This window comes from Mauremys mutica, chromosome 2, assembly GCF_020497125.1.
Source record: "Mauremys mutica isolate MM-2020 ecotype Southern chromosome 2, ASM2049712v1, whole genome shotgun sequence".
Taxonomy (NCBI): Eukaryota; Metazoa; Chordata; order Testudines; family Geoemydidae; genus Mauremys; species Mauremys mutica.
This window is the reverse complement of record NC_059073.1, coordinates 203,376,150-203,402,277: the sequence shown is the minus strand read 5'-3', so window position 1 is coordinate 203,402,277 and position 26,128 is coordinate 203,376,150. Positions and strand designations below refer to the sequence as shown.

The 26,128-nt window shown below is 42.6% G+C and overlaps 1 protein-coding gene across 1 annotated transcript; it reads left to right on the top strand.

Annotated features, from left to right (window-relative positions):
* The first annotated feature begins 24,556 nt into the window (after positions 1–24,556).
* GPR141 (G protein-coupled receptor 141) lies at positions 24,557–25,831 on the top strand. The gene has a single exon (XM_045006758.1). It carries the CDS (start codon positions 24,566–24,568, stop codon positions 25,496–25,498), a length of 933 nt encoding a protein of 310 aa, XP_044862693.1. The 5' UTR covers positions 24,557–24,565; the 3' UTR covers positions 25,499–25,831.
* Positions 25,832–26,128: the final 297 nt, after the last annotated feature.

Below are 26,128 nucleotides of genomic sequence, written 5' to 3'. Positions count from 1 at the left end.
AGGTGACTGTCCTATGCAATTAACCACCCCCTTCCCCACGCCCCCCATTCAAACACAGTCTTCTTTGAAAAAACATAACGGAAACAGTAATTAACAGCAAAGCATTTTTATTAATTAAGTAGACAGTTAGGGGATGGGACTGGGATTGGGACTACTGTGAGTCTGGAAGTGAAGGACTTCGGCAAATGTAGGGTATGAGAGCTTTTGGGTACTTGAGCACTGTGCTGTGGTGCAGTGACAGTATTCACGTCCCCGGCCGCCCCTCCTCCTGATTATTTTCGGTGAGGGGGGTATGGGACTTTGTGGCGGGGGAGTGCGGTTGCAGATACACTGCAGGGTGTCTCTGTACTCCTGCGGTCCTGCAGAACATCCACAAGGCGCCTGAGCGTGTCCGTTTGCTCCCTCACTAGTCCAAGCATTGTTTCAGTCACCTGCTTGTCTTCCTCACGCCACCTCTCCTCCCGTTCGCTGTGTGAGCGCTGGCACAGAGAGACGGTCTCCCTCCACTGGCTCTGCTGGTCCGCCTCTGCTAGGTAGCAGCCCATACGTTCCTCGAACATCTTGTCCCTTGTCTTTTTCTTTCGCCGCCTAATCTTCGCCAGCCTCTGCGAGGGGGATGCTGTGGCAGGTCTGGAGACAGTGGAAGCTGTGAGATGGGAAACAGGGAGTGAATTCCTTGCAAAGATACATTTTTGCGAACAATTAACTGAGTCTAGGCTGTCTCTGTGAATTCTGGGTTGAGACCCCTGTGCCTGCTGGGGCAGAAATCATTTTCGCGGTGGATTCTGGGTAAATGTCGCCAGTCATTCCTTCCTCTGGGAAAGCAATGGCAGACAATCATTTGAAGCCCGTTTTCCCAGAATTGCCCTGGCATACGCCATAGCGTGGCAACCATGGACACTGTTTTGCCTTTTGTGTATGTCACCGTATGTGTACTAGATGCCGCTGACAGAGGCGGGCCAGCAGCGCTACACAGCAGCATGCTTTTGCTTTTGCATGACAGCAGAGATGGTTACCAGCCATATTGTACCATCTACCATACCATAAATTGGTAATAAGATGGTAATAAGATGGGCATGGTTACCTGTCCTTTTGCACTGCCCCATTTGGGGCTGTCATAAGTGCCCCTGGCCGAGCAGCCAGGGGCGCAAAAGCAAAAATTGGGAATGACTCCCTGAGTCAATCCCTCCTTTTTGGTATCTAAAAATAGAATCAGTCCTGCCTAGATTATGGGCAAGTGTACTAGAGAACCACTGTATCATAGAACCAGAGAGCACAGCTGCTCTGTGTCCGATCCTGCATAACTTATGAGCTGTATGCTATTCACAGGGGGTGCTCCTGCAACAACACCACCTGTTCATTCCGTTCTTACCCCAGCCTTCCTGGGCTACCATACCATTGTCCCCCCACTTGTGTGATGAAGTAATAAAGAATGCAGGAATAAGACACAGTGACTTGTTTGTGAGAAATGAGTGGAAGGAAGCCTCCAGCTGCAATGATAGTCCAGGCAGGACATTAAGGAGTGTGGATGAAGGAGCCCATCATCCCTCTGCTAGTCCAGGGGCAATTGAATCTTTTATTTACAATGAAGGGTGGGGGCTGATGGAGCTCAGCCCCCTGTTGCAATGATGAGGACGGTTACCAGCCATATTGCACCATCTGCCATCAAAAATTAGGGACAGGCGCCCTTGATCGACCTTACTGATGCTAGTCGGCATGGTTACCAGCCCTTTTGCACTGCCCCATGTGCCAATAGGCTGATGATGAGGATGGATTTCCATCTTATTGTACCATCAGCCATCCATAGCGTGGGGGAGCAAGGATGTTGGTGTTGAGTGCTGCACCATCGCATCTATCTGCAGCATTCAGTAAAGATAGGGTGACATGTAAAAGAGTCAACAGAGGATTGTTTTCACTTCTGGTGGTGGGTGGGGTGTGTGCGCAAATTGCCGAACTATGCCCTGACCCACCGCAGACACTGTGTTTGACCCTAGAAGCATTTGGAGCTCATCCAAGAATGCAAATACTTTTCGGAGACAGCAGGAACTGTGGGATACCTTGCGTCCTCATTCCCCCCTCCCTCCATGAGCGTCCATTATATTCTTTGGCTTTCCGTTACGCTCGTCACGCAGCTGCGTGCTGAGTCTGTGCTATGCCGTCTGTCCGTAGATTTTTTAAAAATACTTTGGACCAGGCGTAAAATTACAGTAATTACCCTAATTAGATGCAGGAGTCTCTGAGCGAGATCACCCTGAGGAGGGTCACTGAAGGAGATAGAGAGCGCATGCTGCGTGAAAGCTAGCACGAACCAGGGCCCGATGCAGCCGTGCTCGGGGAGGCAGTGCTCCCTGAGTACCTCATGAAAGCCTTGCGCAGAAAACTGTGCTACCATGGAGCACCCAATAAGGCAGCTCTCCCCAGGAACCTCCTGCTGATGCTTTTCGATTAACGCAAGGAGAGCTTCGTGGAGATCTCCAAGGATGATTTCTGTTCTATCCCCATATCTAGAGAGACCTCCTTTTCACACAGTTAAGATTCCTGTTATATTAAGAATAAAAGTTAACATGGTTAAAGCACTTACCGACTGCTCCTTCCCCTGATTCACGGTCTGGGTTAATGGCCGGGGAGGGTTGTTGGGGGATCTCCGTGACGGTGATGAATAGATCCTGGCTGTCGGGGAAACCAGCGTTGTAAGCGCTGTCGCCTGCCTCGTCCTCCACAAACCCTTCCTCATCTTCACCGTCCGCGAACATCACCGAGGAACTGGCCGTCGACACTGTCCCATCGTCAGAGTCCACGGTCACTGGTGGGGCAGTGGTGGCAGGCTCCGTAGCGTCCGTTTGCCGCTTAGATTTTTTGGTAGCCTTGTCTGGGGTCCTTGATTTTCACGCGGCGCTGCGTTGCATCCCGCCTGTATCCTCTGTCTCTCATGGCTTTGGAGACCTTCTCGTAGGTCTTCGCATTCCGTGTTTTGGAGCGCAGCTCCGAAAGCACAGACTCCTCGCCCCACACACCGATCAGATCGAAGAGTTCCCAGTCAGTCTATGCTGGGTCCCTCTTTCTAGTCACAGATAACATGAACTCCTCTGCTGGAGAGCTCTGCATCGTTGCAGGTGCTGCGGAGCTCGCCCCGATGTCCAGCCAGGACGTCAGATTCAAAGTGCCCAGACAGGAAAATGAATTCAAATTTTCCCGGGTCATTTCCTGTGTGGCTGGTCAGAGAATCTAAGCTCCGACTGCTCTCCAGAGCGTCAACAGAGTGGTGCACTGTGGGATAGCTCCCGGAGCTACTAAGTTCGATTTGCATCCACACCTAGCCTAATTCGAGCTAGCCATGTCGAATTTAGCGTTACTCCACCTGTCGGGGTGGAGTACCAAATTCGAACTAAAGAGCCCTCTAGTTCGAATTAAATGGCTTCCTGATGTGGACGGTTGAGCGGTTAGTTCGAATTAACGCTGCTAAATTCGAATTAAAGTCCTAGTGTAGACCAGGCCTTAGGTCTTAAGAGTAGTGCTTCTCATATCAGACAGCAGTATGCTGCCAATCCAGCTTCAGTGTGAGGAAGCTGGGGAATTAACACCCTCCTGGACTGGCACACTTGTAAACTCCCCAGGGTGAAGGCTGAAAAAGAAGGGAGGACATGTAGAGAATCCAGGCTTCAGCTCCTAACATGTTCCTGCTGCAGCAAAAATGCACACAGATCTCTAAGAAAGGCTGGTAATGAGATTATTGTTAATGCAATTAGTTTCACACTTTTGCAAATGCTCACATTAAGACGCTTAATCTAACATGCACACGCAGATATTTACCATTAGCCTGGAATAGAAATCTCAGAGTTTATCATTTTACTGCAACACACACTGTGTCGGGCCAAACAATTTGTCTGTAATGGAGCAATAGGCGCTTACAGTGTCTTGTTTAATCATGCATTCTTTGGCTTCTCTAATTAGGAAAGGCTATTGCACACCACTGTACTTTTAAAATACAACACAGAGCTATTCCTGTGCTGTAACTCCACTGAAAGAGGTACAAGGAGAAAACCTTTCATCCATGCCCCTGTTTATCCCAAATGCTTTCCCTACCGTAGTGATATAATAATGTATTTAATATTTATTAATGTTGAAATAGGAAAGAATCGTCTGTATCTATTCTGTTTACCAATGGTATTTCTACAAGCCTATTCCCATGGTATTTTTAATATTGATACTTGAGTGTAATGTAGATAGATCAGGGGGATTCATACAGCACACTTTATTATATTATGCTTCATACAGATTATGTTTTTGCAGCATGAAAGAGACTTTTATTACAAAAATTAAAATTTGCTGCACATCTTATAGCCGTTGTATTAACCTCTCTAAATGGACAGCAAAGGCAAAAAATTGTGGGAATAAGAGCAAGAGAGCAGTGGCTTCAATAACAGTTTCGATAGACAGTAGTGTGAGACTTGCTATTTTGACAGAATTTTTTCTTCTTTTGAAAGAAACTTCTTCAAAATATGCTACCTGCGGTGGCAAGCAGGTAATGATGAACCCACGTGCATTTGAAACAAATGTTAGGGTGGATACCATCTTTCTGAAAACACAAGTGCTTTATTTTCTTGGAATGGCTTGTAAGGTAGAAGTGAGTCTATTCCCTGCAATCTAATCTCACCGTTAAGCTGGGAGCAACTGTCCTTCCCTGTCAATCACTTTTCCCTCAGTGATTTTTATCATGCTGCTGAGAACAAGTTCTGATAACAAGTGAATGGCTGTACTGGATTTTTGATGAAAAGCATGTCTATTGAACATCTAGTGGTATGTGACAGATGTGAACCAGCAAAAACCTGCAGGAAGAGATAAAATTAAGCAGGTGATATATTGCTGGAAGTGTGCCGTTATTAAAAATAAATAACAGCCTTTCTGAAAATATCAGAGTCTAGATTGGAGTCTGACTTGGCATTTTGTGTAAATTGTTCTGGATGCTTCAAATGCTCTCAGTAATAAGGAACTGAGGGCAAAGCAGAATGTCAGTAGAGAATGTAAATAGATACAGGAAACGTTTGGGTGGTTGTTAGAGTCAGAGCTGTTATTTTTATAGATTTGTGAATTAAAAAAAATTCATTATTCATTGGTAAAGAGAAGCACAATGGATTGTGATGTGTTTTAGTGGGTAACCATCTACAGTATTGCCCTTACGAAAGTTCTGGTATAGGGAACAGCTACCATGAAACTTTATGTGGGTGGTTTTGGTACTTTATTCTTTAACAAAAAATGGTGAGTGACTTTCGTGCTTGTAAGTGAGACATTACCAACGCTGGTTTGGCCCAGACAGAGAGCTGCTGGCTACCACTATATACGTTTTCTCCACATAATCCTGCCTCCTCTCCTCACTCTTGATCTGCAATACCCTAGGCATTTCTGTCGTGGACCTCCTGAACGGACACAGCCAATCATGATGAATTGTCTGGTGGTTTTGTGAAGTAGGAAAAGGGAACCAGCATTAGACCATCTCATTTAGTTCACACGGCAGCCAGAATTTGAATCCTTGCTATGATAAGATGTATGCTGGTGTAAAGCCATGGTAGATGAGAGCAGAATCATGATCATGGGTTATTATCGTGGGCTTGTCTACCTGGCAAATTACACTGCAGTAAACCAGGGTGCGAATCTACAGCCCACCAGCTTTGCTACAACACACAATGAAAGTGTCATAAAAGCACTGTAGCACTGCAGATGGTCACGTAGTAGTTCACCGTGTAGACAAGCCTTGTGTCTAACATGAAACGAGAGGCCAGTCAGTGGTGGATTAGCCACTGGGCTGATGGGGCCCATACCCTGGGCCCCAGCCAACTGGGGGTCTCTGGAAAAAATCCGCTGCTGGAGCCCTGGCTGCTTGTTGGGGTGGGTCATGGGATGCCCCTGTACCCCGAATCCACACTGCGGCAGCAGCGCAGGGCAGGCAGGGTAGGAGAACCCTTCTCCAGCACCCTCTGACCTGTCTCTGGCAGAAGTCGCGGGATGGGAGAAGCTCCCCTCAGCAGCCCCTGACCTCATCCCTGGCAGAAGCCACAGGAGGGGGGAAGCCCCCTCCAGTGGCCTCGACCCCTTCCCCATTCTAAGCCCCTGGGCAGGGGTAGCCTCAGCACTCCCTACCCATCCCTGACAGAAGCCGCGGGCAGCCAGGGAAGCCCCCACGCTCGACCCCACTCTCTGGCTGAAGCGCCGGGCGGACAGGGCAGGAGAAGCCCCAGTGCCCTGACTCAGGTCTCCTGCAAAAGCGTGCGGGGCGGCAGGGGAAGCCCCAGCAACCGAACTCCCACTGCAGCCATTGGACTGGAGGAGCTCTCACTCCTCACTGCACCCCAGTGCCGTGGCATGGGGTCAGAAATTCTCCTGTCTTGGGGCCGCAGTGGGGGGGGAGAGGAGCAAAAGGGGCTGTGGGGCTGCAGTGGGGGAGGTGTGGGGGACGGACCCTAGGTGGTTCAGGTTCTGTAGTTTCCTCATCAGAGTGTTGCTCTTTTAAGACTTCTGAAAGCATGTTTCACACCTCTGATTTTGGAAGACACTTTAGATTCTTAAACCCTGGGTCGAATACTGTATCTACCTTTAAAAATCTCACATCGGTGCTGTCATAAACAGATAGTTAAGGGTTAAAGTCTCTTTTACCTGTAAAGGGTTAACAAGCTCAGTAACCTGAGGAACACCTGACCAGAGGACCAATCAAGGGACAGGATAATTTCAAATCTCTGTGGAGGGAAGGCTTTGTTTGTGTTCCTTATTTGCTCTGTGTGCTCTCTTTGGATCTAAGAGAGGCCAGACATGTCTCCAAGTTCTCCTGGAGTATTTTCTACTATCCAGTATAGTAAGTATTAGTTAAAAAGGCGGATTAGTCTTTTGAGTTGCTTTCTATATTTGCAATTGTGTGTTTGCTGAAGAAAATTCTTTATTTCTGTTGCTGTTACTGATTATTCTGAGGAGGAGGGAGGGGGAAGTCTCTCCAGTTTTAATAAGTTAGACCCTGTATTTTTGCATCCTGGTAATACAGAGATAGTGTACTTTTTTCTTTCTTTAATAAAATCTTTTCTTTTTTAGAACTTGATTGATTTCTTCCCTCGTTTGGATTTTCAGGGGAAGGGGAGGAGGAAAAAGTGAATCCCTCTTTGTTTGATTCAAGGAGTTTGAATCAAGGTATCTCTCTCCAGGACTAGGGAAGGGGAGGGGGAGGTGAGTCCCTCTTTGTGTTGAGTCAAGGATTTGACTCGGTGTGTAATCTCTCCCGAGCAGGCTGGAGAGAGGGAAGGGGGGGGAGGGGAACTGGCTGTTTCTCTCTCTCTCTGGTGAGATTCAAGGGGTTTGAATCTGGGTTCCCCAGGGGAAGCTTGGGGGACAGGCAGTGTGTTATCCACTTTAAACGTAACTGGTGGCAGTGAAAACCAGATCTAAACTAGGATTTTAGTTTAGAGAAGTCCATGCAGGTCCCCATCTTGGAACCCAAAAGTTCAGCCTTCTTCATGTTTTGTCAAATCTGCAGTGAAAGTGTTAAAATGAACAACATGTCTGAGTCATCATCTGAGACTGCTATAACATGAAATATATGGCAGAATGTGGATAAAACAGCTGGAGACATACAGTTCTCTCACAAGGAGTTCAGTCACAAATTTAATTAATGCATTATTTTGTTAATGGGTGTCATCAGCATAGAAGCATGTCCTCTGGAATGGTGACTGAAGTTTCAACTGGTATTCTATTGTTTAACAGTGCAATTAAAACGGTGATGAATTGTGATTACTTTTTTTGAGATAATCACGTGAGTTAACTGTGATTAATTGACAGCCCTAATCAGAAGTAATCACTCACAATACAGTCAGGCCAAGAAGATTTAGTAATCTTGCCAGATCCTCAACTGGTGTAAATTAGTGTAGTCTATTGGAGTCAATGAAGTAATGCTGATTTACACCAACTGAGTATCTGACCCTGATGCCCAAAGGACAGGAAATAGTGATTCTGCAACTACTACCTATTTGCATTTGTTTTATTTGGCATTTTATTAAGGCACTTCCCTGTTAGTCACAAATTTAAAATAATGTAGATTTCTAGCACCTGCATTCTAACACAGCTGGAGTTGTGTAGTATAGCTTTGCTAAAGTAATCACAGTCTCTGTTTGCTGCTCAGTATGTTGCTGATAGAAATGTAAACTTTCCCTCCCATAAACTATTCTCTGCAAGGTGGTATGTAACACTTTGGGGGTTTTTTAATGTCCAAAGAAAAATATAGATATATACTGTAGCAAATTCTTGGCCATTAGCTTAGTGAGGATGACTGAATTTCAGGTAGGTGTACCCAGATCTTCCATACCTATCTAGAGCTTGAAAGTAGACACCAGTTAGGGCTGGGTAAAAATCAGATTTTCTGTCCCAAAGGAAATTCCAGGGTATCAGCATATGTCTTAATCCAAAATCTAGATGAAAAGTAAAATATAATTTTTTTTAGCAGAATGGAAATTTCTGAAGAATTTCAGTGTAGAAATGTTGAAACACAGGGTAATGAAATCCTGCCAGGGAGCCCAGCCCATAAGGGAAGATGGGGGCATGAGGCAACTGCATTACAGTTCCCATGAGGCACCTTAGCCAGATGCTGTTCCATGTCTAACTGGTTTGAAACAAAATGTTTCATTTCAGTTCAACATACCCAAATGTTTTAATTCAGATTGCTTGAGTCCAACAGCAAACATTTTGTTTTTATTTTCCTACATGGAAAATCAATATTTTTTTAGCAAAATTGCAATGTTCCCATGGAAAATTTTGATTATGCAGAAACTGCATTTTCTATTGAAAACAGAGAAAATTCCCACTAGCTCTAATGCCAACCAAAGCAAAACTATTATGTAGGCTTGTTAAGGGCTGTGCTAAGTGTGGCTTTGCATCGCTGTTCTCACAGAATCCTAGAGATAAGTGACCAGTAGCTCATCTAGTCTGACCTCCTGTATATCACAGGCCATCAGCTGCACCCTCCAACACCAAACACAACCACCAAAATTAAACTATTTCTCCTATGCCCTCACCATTTTCTTTAAAAATTATGCACTTGTTTAAAACAAAGTTTACTACCCATAACCTTGTGGATATAGCATGATCTGAGTCTGCAGATATATAAAGGTATGGACTGCTCCCATTAAGCATAGTGGCACATTAACTCTGAAGCCTAATGAAAACAATTGAAAATGCCAACGTTGTTGCATAATTTTCATAAAAAACAGTCGGCCAATGTTTCTATGCTGATTTTAAGAATACTGTGACTATTTCCCCCATCAGTAATCTGACCCGTGGATACACAAACATTCTAGACCCACCCGATGCAGAAGACAAGGCAGAGTAGCCTACCCGCAAAGAGCACTAGATTGGGACTGAAGAGACCTGGGATCTATTTGCATCTCTACTACTGGCCCCCTGGGTGACTTTGGGCAAATCAGTTCGCATCCTCATGCCTCCGTTTCTCCATCTGTAAAGTGGAGATAATGATACTAACCTCCTTTGTAAAGTGCTTTGAGATCTACTGCTGAAAAAGAGCTAGGGATATTTTTATTACTATTATCTGATACGTGACCATCTCTATTGTCATTACCCGTTACCAAAATTACTAGGACAATGTAAGCCAAAGAGCCTTTAATGCCACTGTTTAGTGTCCCATTGTGTAAATACCACAGAACTACATTGCATCATGTATGGTAACTTTCTGGGAAACAACAGGATGTAATAACGTAAGACGGTATCTAAATGGTGAAAGCTTTGCATGCTTGCTTTCAAATCCAGTATTCTATATTCTAACAAACAACAACTTCATTAGAAACCCACGAAAGGCTCCTTACACGCAAGACCCACTCATACAAACCCATACGAGTAAGGAAATCCAAAGCTGAGCCACACTTCTTAACACACACACACGTTATTACACTTTCCATTGTCACTGACAGGCTCTGAACCTCCACCCTCCAGTGAGAAAGAAACACACTGCACATAACAGACCTCATATTGACCTTGTATTGCAAAACCTCATATTTCTGCACACACACTAGAAATGACACATTTACTATGCTCCAAATAGTAGTGGATGGGGGGAAGGGGCAGCCCTAGCTTTTCTGTTGGCCTCCCTTGCTTTTTGATAGTACTATTGCCGTTCCTTCCCCGTGGCCTGACATTGCTGCTTGTTCCTGTTGCATTCCAGCTTCTGCAGCTCCTTTGAAACGTCTGCAGAAATGTTTTTATTCCTGTGGAATTCCCCACTGCATTGCTCCTTCTCGTCAAGCTAAAGAAATCCAGGACTGGGCAGCAGCAGAAGGCTTCCTTGCAGCTTTACAGGATGCCATATCCTGTGTGCTCAAAAAGTGGGGATAGCAGGAGGAGAGGCATTTCCAGAACATCCTGGGCATTCTAAAGGAGGTGGGGGGGGTAGGTTTGCGGTCAGTGGCCTCTGGGCAGCAGAGTTCAACACTGTGACCAGAGCAGTCATTGTCATGGGGCACTGGGGAATTGTTGCTGGTGCACCGTTTTACTGGTACAGGTGATACACAGGTGCTGTACCTGTGGAATGGTGCCAGTAGAGGGACTAAGTCATTCAGGAGCTGGTTTAACTTAACTGACAGAAAGTCAGGCTTTTACCGACAGGACTCAAAACTGAGTGTGGACTCACGCAAGGATATGCAGAAATAAGGCAAGTTTTACCGGTAAAACTTTTTAGCATAGACCAGGCCTGAGTCACTGCACATATAACAGCACACAGCATAGGCTAATCACGGTGAGGTCATGTTACAGGTCTTTGTGGTTGTAGCATGAGCTACCTTCACTCTTTCCAACTGCAGCAGAGACAGAACAGGGAGAGGGGAAGAGTGTCAACTCCCACAGAGCAGAATTGAGAGTTTCATCCCTGAGGTGGCCTCTGTTTGACAAAACCTTTCATCATTGCCAGAGAGGTAGAGGGGGAGGAGAAGCTACATACACGGGACATCCAACACAAGAGAAATTGGAGGGATAGCTTTAATAATGATGGATGTGGAGGTAAAGGAGAAGGATGTGTGTGGGGGGGGGATAAATGAAGGTCCGTGCAGCTAGGCAGCACAGAGGACCGAGCTCATCAAAGCCTTCTCAAAGCCCTTCCTACAAATGTCCTCCCAAATTCCAAGAAATAATCTCACAGGCAGTCTCAGTGTGGAAAGCCATGTGTGGCTCTTCAGAGTGTCAGCCCGTGATCCATCGAGAAATCACCAACTATAACTGTTTGGGCAGCAGTAGAACTTAGAGCTTTGATCTTTACTGCTCATCTCCTCTGTCTAACCCCAGCGAAGTCCTTTGTCTGGAGGAGGATGAAGAGTGGGCAGCTGCTAATTAAGAAGCTAAGAGGACTGTAGCTCCAAGGTCCTCTATTCTCCAAGCAGCCTCAACCAGCCACATATCTGTGGATTGCTGGTTGAGAGTCTCACTTCTCACTGTAACTTCCCCAGCCAGTGAATCATGGTTAAGGCTAAGATTTTGTCACAGGTATTTTTAGCAAAAGTTATGGACAGGTCTCGTGCAATAAATAAAAATTCACAGCCCATGACCTGTCCGTGAATTTTACTCTATAAATACCCCGGACTAAAACTTAGCATCTCCTAGGACCCTGCCAGGGGCCCGGGCACTGCTACTCTGGGGGCCCCCAGGACACTGTGCTAGCCCCTGCACTGGCTGCAGGAGCTGACTGCCCCCAGCCATCCCTGCTCTGATGCATTGGGGACTGCTGCTCAGGTGCTCCCACGGCCAGCTGCCCCGGAGACAGCTGCTCAGGCACTCCTCAGAGCTGTCCCTGGGACCGATGTCCCGGGGCCTGCTGCTCTGGGACCGCTTCTTGGGTGCTTCCCCTGTGCCAGCCGCCTGAGCAACAGTTGGTGTGGCTGGCCCTGGCCCAGTCCCCTGGACCGCTGCTCAGGTGTTCCCTGGGGCTAGTCGCCCTGGGATTACCTGAGCTGCGGCCGGTGCAGCTGGCCCTGGGGCCACTCAAGCAGCACTTGGTGTGGTTGGCCGCAGGGTGCCCGAGAAGCTGGCCCTAGGTTCAGCTGCTCTGGCGGCCCTGGGATCAGCCACACTGGCCATTGCAGCTGCAAAAGTCACGGAGGTCGCAGAAAGTCATGGAATCTGTGACATCTGCGACCTCTGTGACAGAATCGCAGCCTTAATCATGGTTTGCTGGCTTATCTCACTGCTCTATCACAGACACACCACCCACCCACCCCTCAATCACTTCAGCACCGGGGAATGTATAATTTACAGACTTTTCTATAACTATGTATAAATGATACTTTTATATTTCTGAAGAGTGTAACAATATCAAAATTATATGGATTGAGGGCTCCAACATGCAAACCACTACTCACATAGGTAGACCTCATTCATATGAGAAACCCTGTTGACTTCAGAGTAAATAGGTCCTTTTGGCATAATATGCATAATGGCTTTAAAGCAAAACATTATATAGTACAGTGTTTTTTTTCCCCTGAAACAGCATAGAGGATTCTGGGATATAGAACACAAAGGATTCTGGGACATAAAGATCACAGGATAAAATATGGGGTGTTTTGGGAGCCACAGAAGGAAAAAGAGCATTGTTCAGATTTTAAATCTGAGAATCCATTGTGGCATACAAAGGGCCTATGACAGAAAACATTACGCTGACTGAATACTAGTTGCTAAGGAAACTCACAGCATGCCTATTTTAAAAATTTTCCAGAGAAAAAAGAAAAGCCAGTTGGGTAGTAAGGTTGGATCCTTTGCTTAGAGTGGAAATGAAATCCCAGGGTCATCTGAGGAGTGGACAGAAGGGGTTAGTACTGTAGTTAGCTTAGAGGCTCCCTGGGAGTGAAGAACAATAGGTCAAGCTTCAGAAGTTTGACTGATGAATGGGGGAAGGGGAAGCGTCTCTAAAATTTCCAGACTGAGATTAAGTGACAAGGATTCTTATTATAAGATTTTATTATGGTTCGTATTGCCATTTTTTTCTTGTTTTTTTTTTTCAAGCATAGTTTGATTTCTCCTTCAGTTTCCTGGCATAATTTAAAGGAACTTGTGGCTTATTCTAAATTGTGCTGAATGCCCTTACACCAAAGGGGAGGGCCGGATTAACTTTTTGTGGGCTTGGCACCAAACATATTTGTGGGCCCCCCTGGGGAATGAAGGAGCCAGGCGCAAGAGCACAGCGTACAGGGTGGATTTGATTTAAATCATGATTTAAATCACTAGTCAGGAAGACTCGATTTAATCATGGATTTCTACATAAAACTGCATTCTTGTTGGTTGTTATAACCTTAATACATATTCTTCACAACTCAGAGATGTAGGCTTCATTTTTAGAAGGTACACACTATACATTTTTAAACAGTGATTTATTTTGAAAACTTTTCAGATGAGTTTTACAGCTATATCAGAAAATGAATGATTATTTGGTTATTTCATTTACCAAAGATAATTGAAACAGATATTTATTAAGTCATTGGGAGGTGAACTATCTTCAATTCCACAGGTTAATCATTAATATTTGGAGGATTTTCTTGCCATGCTGTATTAGGAGAAGAACATCATCAGACAGACATTTAAATTGTTTTAGTTAACTAAAACAACAACATTAAGTATTCTGGATATTTTTCTTCAACAGCAAACATAATATTTTAACAAAAAAGCATATGTCCCTCGCTTCTCACAGACTTCTTCTCCTTGTCCAGATCTATTCTGCCCTCAACAATCTTCTATTCATTGAACTTTTTGAAACTTTGCACTTTTAGAGAGAGGTAAGGGATTGACTCTATGTAGACAAATTTGAAGAGGGACAATAGAGTTGAGGTCTTTATTTCTCACCTCTATATATTATTTATTTATTTTAAAACATTTTTGCTATTACCTCTGGAGACACAAATCCACAGCTTGAGAACTGCAAAATTAAGCATCTCTGATGGTATCTTCTAGACTGAGTACTGAGTCCCATTGAGTAGATAGAACGATTAACTTAAATAATCTCTACAGAAGCCTGTGGGATTGGGTCCCTAATCCATGAACTATTAGAACTCATTTACAAAACTCTTAAACATTACGTGAATATATTGTCTCATACTATAGATTAGAATTTATAATCCCTATTGCATGATGAGATATAATGTATCTTAATGAAAACGATCTTTAGATAGGATTTTTGAGGGAAAAAAACCTATTTAAATTTAAAAAAATCCAATTTTTTTATTTAAAAAAAAAATCATTGATTTTTATCCACCTTGACAGCGGGGCATGGTGTGCAGTGGGAAGGATTGGTCCTCAGCTGGAGCGAGGCAGGGGCCAGGAGGAAGGTGAGCACAGTGGGGCATGGGGGAAGGATTAGTCCCTGCTGATTGGATCAAGGCAGGGGCCGGGGGCAAAAGCATAGCGGGGCAGGAGCTAGGGTTGGTCCCTGGAGCAAAGGAGGGGCCGGGGGTAAACTGCAAGCGCAGCAGGGTTGGGGAGGGGGTAAACAGGATTCCCCACCCCCACCCTGCCCACATAGAGCGAGGACCTACCTTCTCCCTGGTTCTAGCCCATTCTCTTCATCTCTCTCTGCACTGAGCTGAGGCGGGGGATGCACTGAGCACAGGGCTGGGGGTGCAGGGTCTGGGAGGCAGTTAGGGTGAGGGAGGGGGCTCAGGGTTGGGGCAGGAGGTTGGCGTGTGGAGCGCTTACCTGGGGCAGCTCCTGTTTGGTGGTGGTGGTGGGGATGTGGAGGGTGCAGGAGTCAGGGCATAGGATGTGGGGGGACTAGGTATGTGTGGCAGGTGCAGGAATCAGGGCTGGGGTCGTGGCGTTCTGTGAGGGGGTGCAAGAGTCAGGGCAGGGGGCTGGGGGCATGGGGCTACCCCCTTCCCCAAGGCCACGCCCCTGCCTCATCTCCACCTCCTCCTTCAAGCGGTGAGCACGTTGCAGCCCTGCTCCTCCCCCTCCCTCGTGCCACCAAACAGCTATTCGGTGGCAGGGGGAGGGAGGGGAAGGAACGTGGCACACTGGGGGAAGAGGCGGGGGAGGAGGTTGGCTGCCGGCGGAGCCTGCCCTACTGCAGCAGGAACCCCATGAGCTGGGAGCATCAAGCTTCTGCCCCCACAGGAGAGAGCGGGGGGCAGAGAAGAGCAGGCTGCGCCGAGGCCCCTTTGGACTGTGGGCCCGGTGCCATGGCGCCAGTGGCACCATGGTAAATCCGGTACTGCCAAAGGGTCATTGGGGCAGGTAGAGATTACTAAGGTATCATGGCATTCCAGTGTCCTTTCCCCTACCCATATCCTCTGGACTGACTCCAGGGAGGTGGAAAAGGTATAAAAGCTGTTACTGAGGCTCTAAACCACTTGAGCATCCCCTTATGCAAGGGAAACCCAGGGACTAGATAAAACAGCTTTAGGCACAAAGCTGCCTAATGCAGCTGAGGATCAGGGTCACCAATTTTGACAGGGTCCAAAGGAGAAAGTAACATAATGACATTTATTTGAAATTGAAAACCACTTATTAATTTAGGCTCAGATCCTCAAAGGTATTCAGGTGCTTAACTTTCATGGATTTCAATTAGAGTTAAGAACTTAAATACCTTTGAGAATCTGGATCTTAATTATTTTAGATTGTACAAAATGAAGATACAAATCAATGAGCTTCAAAATGTGGAGGACAAACCCTGATTAGGAACAAAGTGTATGTGTTAGGCAAAGCAGAATCCGTTTTGTGATTCAATTTGTAACTGGTTTTAAAGCAAGGTTTGTAACTAAAAAAATGCATCCGACTGGCTCTTTTTCTTTCTTATTTTAAACACATGTAAGAGCTTTTCTGTTACTTATGTATGCTGTTCTGATACATGAAGAAACATTTTTTGTGGTATTATTTTCCTAACACATACTCTTTTGGGTTTCCGGTACACAGAGGTCACTTTTCCTTCCCTTCCTCCTTCCTCTTTTGTGCATAAATATTGGGTTTGTTCTCCCTTCTTTTCTCTGATGCTGCTGGTGGTAAGTCAGATAACATGCCCATGGCAGCTAGGATGGTAAAGAAGATTGTGAGGAAAGTTCTATTGTGTAACCAAACCTTATTTATTTGTTTATTTTCAAAAAAACAGAACTAAGAATACAGCATTTTTGGAAGTCTCCTTTGTTCAGTGGCGAGTTATATGTCCTTTGTCTACATCTACTTCGATAGACTGGATTTCTACTGCAAAGTTTCAGTCAAATGGCAGCACACACAGAGGGACCTCCATCTCACATCCAGTAAATGAACTACACAAAAAGTGACGGATCTCCAAAACTTGTTTGGAAAAATCATAGGTATGTACAGTAAATGTCTACTCTTCTATCTGATATATTTAATCAATGCAGTTTTCTCTAAGCAGAAATTTATTTTACAAGAGGGAGGAAGGATAGCTCAGTGGTTTGAGCATTGGCCTGCTAAACCCAGGGTTGTGAGTTCAATTCTTGAGGGGGCCACTTAGGGATCTGGGGCAAGAATTGGTCCTGCTAGTGAAGGCAGGGGGCTGGACTCAATGACCTTTCAAGGTCCCTTCCAGTTCTAGGAGATTGGTATATCTCCAACTTTTTTTTTTTTTTTTTTTAAGTTTCATATGGGTCTGTTTGTTTGTTGAAGTGTGGGTATTGTAGTTACTGTCAATCATGAATCTACACCATGAAGAATCATAGAAATATAGGGTTGGATTTCCTAATATCTAACTTAAACCTCCCTTGCTGTAGGTTAAGCCCATTACTTCTTGTCCTATGTTCAGTGGACATGGAGGACATGGAAGAGAACTGATCACCATCATGTCCCCCTCAGTCTTCTTTTCTCAAGGTTATTTTTACCTTTTTCCTCAGCAGTCAGGTTTTCTAAACTTTTTATCCTCCCTCCTCCTTTCCCTATTTGTCCACGTCTGTCTTAATGTGTGGCACCCAGAATTAGATACTGTCCTCTAGCTGAGGCCTCACCAGTGTTAAGTAGAGCAGGACAATTACCTCCTGTGTCTTACATATGACACTGCTGTTAATACACTCCAGAATGATGTTAGTCTTTCTTGCATCTGCATCACATTGTTGACTTGTATTCAATTTGTGATCTGCTATAACCCTCGGATCCTTTTCAGCGGTACCATCACCTATCCAGTTATTTCCCCATTTAAGAGTTGTACATTTAATTTTTCCTCTCTAGGTTAAGTACTTTGCATTTGTTTTTATTTAATTTCATCTTGTTGATTTCAGACCAATTTGTCAAGGTCATTTTGAATTCCAATCCTGTCTCTCATGTTTTTGCAATCCATCCCGGCTTGGTGTCATCTGCAAATTTTATAAGCATATTCTTAATTATAATTAGTCAAAAATCATTAGAATGAGTCAAAAACTGTCATACTTTTTTAACATAAAATAGCTTTTTGACTAAATGAAATTTTTTGTGAAAAAAATTGTTTAAAATTTTCCAGGTTTTTGTAAAAAAAAAATAAATAAATTGGTTTTTGGTTGTCGATAATTGGTAAAATTTGGTTTAGGGTTTTCAGCTATCATGAAAACCAAAACAATTTCTACTAAAAACTTCAACTCAAAAGGAAAATTTTCATTCTCATTGAGATTTTGAGAGGGAAAACAGGTCCTAGCAGCTGTACAAAGAATATATATGCCTCTTCCATGGAGTCCAACCTTTGGATTACATGAAAATCTACATGATTATGGAGTGCAACTCTTGACAGTCCTGATACAGATCTTTATCACAGGGTAAATTTTGCAAAGACACTTGCGAGAGAGAGAGAGAGATTAATTCATTCGTCAACACAGATAATACATTTTAGAGATTTTGTCAAACTTGATTTTTTTAAAATGAGATTACAAGTTTTCTTGATTAAGGTAACAGTGTTGATGTAATAAATTTAGACTTCTGTAAGGCACCTGGCTTGGTACCACATGACATTTTTATTAAGAAACTAGAACAATACATAATCAACATGGCATACATTAAATGGATTAAAAATTGGCTAACTGATACATCTCAAAATGTAATTGTACATGGGGAATCATCATTAATCATCATGTGTTTCTAGGGAGGTCCCAATGGGATTGGTTCTTGGTCCTAAGCTATTTAATATTTTTATCAATGACCTGGGAGAACATATAAAATAATTAATAATAAAGTTTGCAAATGACACAAAGATTAGGGGAGTGGTAAATAAGGAAAAGAACTAGTCACTGATCCAGTGTTCTGGATCTGAGCACAAGCACACAATATGTGTATTACTATGTGTATAGTACGATATAAAGTCATACATCTAGGGAAGAAGAATTAAAAAAAAATACGTACGGGATGGGGGACTCTATCCTGGGAAGCAGTGATGGTGAATTATAGCTGAACATAAGCTCCCATTGCAATCATCTGACCAAAAGGGTTAATGTGATCCTTGGATGTATAATCAAAGGAATATCAAGTTGGAATAGGAAAGTTATATTTAGGGCTGTCAAGCAATTAAAAAAATCGCAGTTAATCGCACTGTTAAACAATAATACAATACCATTTATTTAAATATTTTGGATCTTTTCTACATTGTCAAATATACCAATTTCAATTATAACACAGAATACAAAGTGTACAGTGCTGTGTACAAAAGAAATAATATTTTTCAATTCACCTAATACAAGTACTGTAATGCAATCTCTTTATCACGAAAGTTGAACTTACAAATGTAGAATTATGTACGAAAAAACTTGCATTCAAAAATAAAACAATGTAAAACTTTAGAGCCTACAAGTCCCCTCAGTCCTACTTCTTGTTCAGCCATTTGCTCAGACAAACAAGTTTGTTTACATTTGCAGGAGATAATGCTGCCCGCTTCTTTTTTACAATGTCACCTGAAAGTGAGAACGTGTTCACATGGCACTGTTGTAGCCAGCGTTGCAAGATATTTACGTGCCAGATGAACTAAAGATTCATATGTCCCTTCATGCTTCAACCACCATTCCAGAGGACATACTTCCATGCTGATGACGGGTTCTGCTCCATAATGCTCTAAAGTAGAGTGGACCAATTCATGTTCATTTTCATCATCTAAGTCAGATGTTACCAGCAGAATGTTCATTTTCTTTTTTGAGGTTCGGTTTCTGCATTGGAGTGTTGCTTTTTTAAGACTTCTGAAAGCATGTTCCACACTTCGTCCCTCTCAGATTTTGGAAGGCACTTCGGATTCTTGAACCTTGGGTCAAGTGCTGTAGCCATCTTTAGAAATCTCACATTGGTACCTTCTTTGCGTTTTGTCAAATCTACAGTGAAAGTGTTCTTAAATCGAACAACCTGTGCTAGGTCATCATACGAGACAGCTATAACATGAAATACATGGCAGAATGCTGGTAAAACACAGAGCAGGAGACATACAATTCTTCCCCAGGGAGTTCAATCTCAAATTTAATTAATGCATTATTTTTTTAACAAGCGCCATCAGTATGGAAGTATGTCCTCTGAAATGGTGGCCGAAGCATGAAAGTACCATATCTGGCATGCAAATACCTTGCAATGCCGGCTAGAACAGTGCCATACAAACACCTGTTCTCACTTTCAGGTGACATTGTCCAGAAGAAGTGGGCAGCATTATCTCCTGTAAATGTAAACAATGTGAAAGAAGTAGGACTGAGTGGACTTGTAGGCGCTAAAGTTTTACATTGTTTTGTTTTTGAGTGCAGTTATGTAATTTAAAAAAATCTACATTTGTAAATTGCAATTACACAATAAAGAGATTGCACTACAGTACTTGTATGAGATGAATTGAAAAATACTTTCTTTTGTTTATCATTTTTACAGTGCAAATATTTGTATTAAAACTAATATAAAATGAGCACTGTACTCTTTGTATTCTGTGTTGTATTGAAATCGATATATTTGAAAATGTTGAAAAATATCCAAAAATATTTAATAAATTTCAATTGATATTTTATTGTTTAATTGTGTAATTAAAACTGTGATTAATCATGATTTTTTTTTTTAGTTAATCGCATGAGTTAACTGTGTTTAATCGACAGCCCTACTTATACTGCTTCTGTATTTGGTGCTGGTGCAACCGGTACTAAAATATTATGCCCAGTTCTGGTGGTTATATTTCAAGAAGGATGCTGATAAATTGGAGAATGTTCAGAGAGCCACGAGAATGATTAAAGGGTTCGAAAACATGCTGTATAGTGATATGCTAAATAAATTGAGCTCCTTGAGTCTAACAAGGAGAAGGTTAAGGGGCAACTTGATCGCAGACTATAAGTACCTACATGGGGAACAGAAATTTGATAATAATGGGCTCTTCAGTCTAGAGACAAAGGTATAATAAGATCCAGTGGTTGGAAATTGAAACTAGACAAACTCAGACTAGAAATAAGTTGCTAATTTTAACGGTGAGGGTAATTAACCACTGGAACAATTTACCAAGGGTTGTATTGGATTCTCCATCACGGGAAATTCTAAATCAAGATTGGATGTTTTTCTAAAACATATGTTGTAGTTCAAACAGGAATGAATTCAGGGAAGTCCTATGGCCTGTGTCATATTAATAATATATAATAATGTAATCTATGAATTTATGAAACATCAATACTCAAATTTACCACAAATCTTTTTGTCAATCATTATTCTGAAAGACTCTAGTTTCTAGACTTCTGCCTGGCATAAACTGCTTCCTCTTCTGCTGAAACAAAATATTGATGTTTTGATGATTTTCTGAAAGCCCCCTACATCAACAGATGCGCCTTTGGCTTCTATATGATGCCCAATGAGGTTGTTGTGTGCCCTTGTGCTACTATTCTTCAAAACCCCTGTCTCCCAAAAGTTTAGCCAAACAAGAAGACATTTAGTGTAGAGAAGGATTTGAGATTTGCTTCTGATCTCACGTAATACCACTGACCATGATGTAGCCTGAGTGGGAAGGAACCAGGAAAGGAAGATGACACAAGCCCCTCCTTGAAGTGCCCTGAACATATATGTTTCAGGGTCAATCCAATCCCCCTCCATTTTCATGGGCATAGTAAGCTGGTGTAATTCTGCAACACAGAAGTGAGGGCCAGAATGAAGCAACCCTATGCAGCAACGAAACACAATCCTGCAGCGAATCCATAGTGTGGAGGAGTCTTTTGGAGGTGGGACTGAGCCAGCAGATCTGCAACTACATAATCTTAGTGGGGAAACCACATGGGAGAGAGTCATCTTCTCAGAAGCTAGTGCAACCAACCCTGATGCTGCATTAGTGGCCACAGAGTGGTTTCCTCTGCTGTTTCTCAGCCTGTGGCAGTTATTTGTCTGCCCTTTGACCCTCAGATACAGTCTCTCTTGGGCTGCACACAGATTCCAAGATCCTGCACTAATGTCATAAAGTGTTTACCTTTCAATACATAAGACTTCATGTTCTCATTCCATGTGTCTCCTGCTAAAAGTTATGTCCGTAAGACCTGGCACTTGCAATTCTGGTCAGTGTTTTCTGGCTCTTCAGGTGTCTGCCCAGTAGGAAACTGTGTCTTCTGAGAAGGTACCAATTTTCTCTGTGAAGCATATTATGCTATGTCATTCTCAACATAAATAAGTTTCAACTGGATGGCTGTAACAGTGGTGGGCAGATAAGCTGATTTTGTGTGCTTTAACATCACTGTTGCGGAATGTTTTTTACACACAATGAAGATGAGCCTTCCTGCAGAATCATTGCAAGGATGGCATGTAGATTCTCTATAATGCTGTAGAAACTTGCATTACAATGCACTGGCATGCCCTGAGGGACATAGGTAACTTTTTCACTGTCTCAGTAGCAGAGATGTGTGAAAAATTCAAAACGTGGTGTTTCTACTTTGTTCTATGTGAATTCTGAAAAGGTTTCATTGTTTGAACTTGAGAAGCAACCACCAGGGGTCATCCAACCCCAACCACAGAACTACTGTTAATGATGCAGATAATCATATGTCTGTCATAGCAACCCAGATTTGCAGCAGTTGCCTTTAGTATAGTAGTACTTTAAAACTGTAAATACACATTCCAACTTGAGACTGTCTGATAATGCAACATTATAGTGACGTTTTCTAATTACAGTTCGACAACTTAAAAAATTGACATACAAACAGCTATTGCTAATCCCTTCTGGTATGAACATTTTAAAGCTAAAATGCAATGTTATAGAAGTGGCAACAGTTAGAATAGGAAGGAACATGTACTCTTTCCTTTCCAGTGCAATAGTTGAAATATGTTGTAAATTGTAGTTTCTTAGAGAAAAATCCCTTTTGCAACACATTTTACTTTCTCATAATTTACTGGAAAAAAATGTTGAGAGAACTTCATTTAGAGCTACAAATATAATTTTAACCTCTAAAATACAGAGTCAACCATTAGAGAGTCAGTATTTAGCAGCAATTCCTCTACACTATCTAAGGTCCCATAGTTATTGCTGATACTAAATATAGTGAAATAATTGGTCCTTTGGATATGTTGAGGTAACAGTTAAAGTAAGTGTTGACTTTTCAGATAGTGGCCATTGTATAAAGAGAGCTCAGATACTACAATGATTGGCATGCTAAAATGTGTTAATAGCTAAAATCTTTATTCAAAAATGAAGTCACTGAGAAATATCACATTATTAATGTCCCATTGCAACTGAAAGCTGATATTAGAAATATCAAAGGTATTTCCTCTTCTCCATGAATGAGGAAACTGTTAAATAGTCTTTTGACCATCAAAATGTGTATTACTTAAAATGGAAATCACCTAAAAGATCAGTGATATAATAGATAGAGGATCTACTTATCACACTGCAAATCTAACACTGCTTTGGTGTAAAAACAAAACCAGGTCAGGTTTTACATTGTAAGATCCATGAGTCAAATTCAAATAAAAGTGCTTCGCTCACAAGGACCCAGGAGGAAGCTGGCAGGGGTGAACCCAGACTGAGACACAATTCAGGGCACACATACCATATCCAGGTACTGTCAGGTATGCGAAGGAATACTGGATCCAATCTACCTGCTTGCTCCAACAGTATGTGGTCATGCGGTCCTGTGGTCTGCCCATCCCACATGTCACCTTCCAACATGTCAAGATCTCGTCTTTCCAGTGAGCTGCAGAGTCCTGCCATGGCTCTGTCTTCTGCTGCATGTGTTAATAGTCCCCCAGGATGACAAAGATGTCCCCATCTATGCAGCAGAACTACAATTTTCACTTTGCTTTTGGTCCTGTGCTCCTGCAGCTGCCTGACTGGCTGGCTACCTTTATAGGAGTCCTAGTCAGAGAAGCCCCACCCCCTAATGAGGGCTCAGCTTCTCTCTCAGCACACTTAATTTTAATGAATAAATAGCAGGATTCTAACAATGACTTGTGTCTTCTTTATGATCACCAAATAGATCCTCTATAATAAAGATTTGAGCTGTTAACACAAAGGGCTGATTAGAATCATAGAATCAAACAACTGGAAGGGACCTTAAGAGGTCATCTAGTCCAGTCCTCTGCACCCATGGCAGGACTAAGTATTATCTAGAAAATCCCTGACAGGTGTTTTTCTAACCAGCTTTTAAACATTTCCAGTGATGGAGATTCCACAACCTCCCTAGGCAATTTATTCCAGTGCTTAACTCCCTGACAGTTAAGAAGTTTTTCTGAATGTCCAATTTAAACCTCCCTTGCTGCAAGTTAAGCCCATTGCTTCTTGTCCTATCCTCAGAGGTTAAAAAGAACAATTTTTCTCCCTCCTCCTTGTAACAACCTTTTATGTACTTGAAAACTGTCGTCATGTCACCTCTCAGTCATCTCTTCTCCAGACTAAGCAAACCCAGCCTTTTCAATCTTCTCTCATAGGTCATGTTTTCTAGACCTTTAATCGTTTTTATTGCTCTTCTCTGGACTTTCTCCAATTTGTCCACATCTTTCCTGAAATGTGGCACCCAGAACTGGTCACAATACTCCAGCTGAGGCCTAATCAGGGTGGAATAGAGCAGAATTACTTCTCATGTCTTGATTACAACACACCTGCTAATACATCCCAGAATGATGTTCACTTTTTTTGCAACAGTGTTACACTGTTGACTCATATTTAGCTTGTGGTCCACTATGATCCCCAGATCCCTTTCCGCAGTACTCCTTCCTCGGCTGTCATTCCCCATAAGGATCGTACTCAAATAATTTGGCCAAGCAGCAGATCTTTTTTGCCTATCTTTGTTTTGAAATATTAATTAGTAGTAACTGTTTTTAAGTACATGGCTAGTAACATTTCCATAACTTGATCAGCTTCTCCCTCTAACTTATGTATATGCTTGAGTTTTTTCCATCTTTAAATTCAGCTTTTGCAGCCATTCTTTCCTAACTAGCAGGAATGCTGAACTGCCTTTCCTAACAGAGCACATTTCAGTAGTGGGGAAAATCATTTGCAGTAACTGATATCAGAAATGAAATAATCCAAGCATTTCTAGGATTATATACAGTATATGCCCTGGAGCCAGAACCGGTCTGAAGACTCAGTTAGTTTTAAATCTCACTTTAATCTTTAATGACACTGATGTCTTCTTTTATAGAGTCCAAAAGAGAGATTTACAGGACCATGCTTGAAGAGACTACACTCTTCCTGAATGAATCTGCGACTACATCTCAGCCCAGTATCATTCATTCTGACATTGCACGTTACACACTGATTACTATATATACAGTAGTATTTATTGGAGGTACAATTGGAGCCATCGCAATGTCATTTTTGTTGGTTAAAATGAACACTCTGTCAGTGACCACGGCGGCGATCGTCAACCTCGTGGTGTTGCACAGCCTGTTTCTCCTGACTGTGCCATTTAGGCTTTATTATTATATCAATCAGAAGTGGATTTTTGGATTTGCCTTTTGTAAAGCAGTGAGTGCTATGATGCACATCCACATGTACCTCACTCTTCTATTCTACATAATCACGCTCATTATCCGGTGGCTCATTTTCTTTCAATGGAAGGACAAGGTGGAGTTCTACAGGAAGCTGCACGCTGTGGCTGCTAGTGCTACAGTGTGGATAGTGGCCATTGTGTTTGTGCTGCCTGTATTCATTGCTCGGTATGGAAAGTCTGGGGAGTATGGAAATACCACATGTTTTACATTCCAACAAGAACTCAAGAAGCCCAGTGTGAAAGCACTGAACTATATCATAATTGCCGTTGTAACTGCCATCACATGTGTCTTCTTGGGGTTGCAAGTCTTCATCTTTCTAAAGGTGGTGAAAAAGCTTCCAGGTTCTGTCTGGTCACATCAAGAATTCTGGGCCCAGATTAAAAGCTTGATGTTCATATCTGTGATAATCATTTGTTTCCTCCCATATCACCTCTTTAGGATCTATTACATACAGCACATAGAAGAAAAACAATCAGCAACTTACAACGATATCTGTCTGAGTATAACTGCCATCAGCTGTCTTGATTTGCTGTCATTTGTTATAAGTGGAAACCGTTTCTTTAAGCAAAAGATAATTATGCTTCGAGACAAGCTTGCATGCTGTTAGGTTCGTTCATTTTTAGAGACCATCTTCCACACTACAGTGTTTAGGTGGGAGGAAAACATATGGCTTTGTCGGTATTTTTTAAAAATGATAATTTATGGAGACAAGTCAAAAAGCATTATAAATTATGTGTATCTATTTATTTTATATGCCTTAAACACAGTACCAGCAAAATAACATAGATTCTTTGAGTAGGTGAAATACTTACCAGTGGTCACAGTGCCAGCCTAGCAGACTGGTAGTAACTGTGCTGTATCACAATGGAGACAAAGGTTTCAATCCCCTGCTGCAGAGGGAAAAGAAGCAATAGTCCAAGATGATTTGTAAAGAATGTGGAGAGAGAAAAATAAAGCACAAAGTCAATGAATAGTGGCTTATGTAATAAAATATATAGACATTTGAAGTTTCTAGATCTGTATGTGTACTGTTTATAGGTTATTTATTAACAACAATCTGTGATAGAATGTGGTGGTTCTACAGGTCTTCGTTGAGGAATTTTGGGCTTACACTGCAATATGACTTTCTAGTTCAATTGATCAACTGATAGAACTCCTAAAAAGCAAGCAGTAAATGTATCTCTTAAATTTTTTTCCACTGAACTCACTCTTTTGAAAATGGCTTTATCGTGGAGGG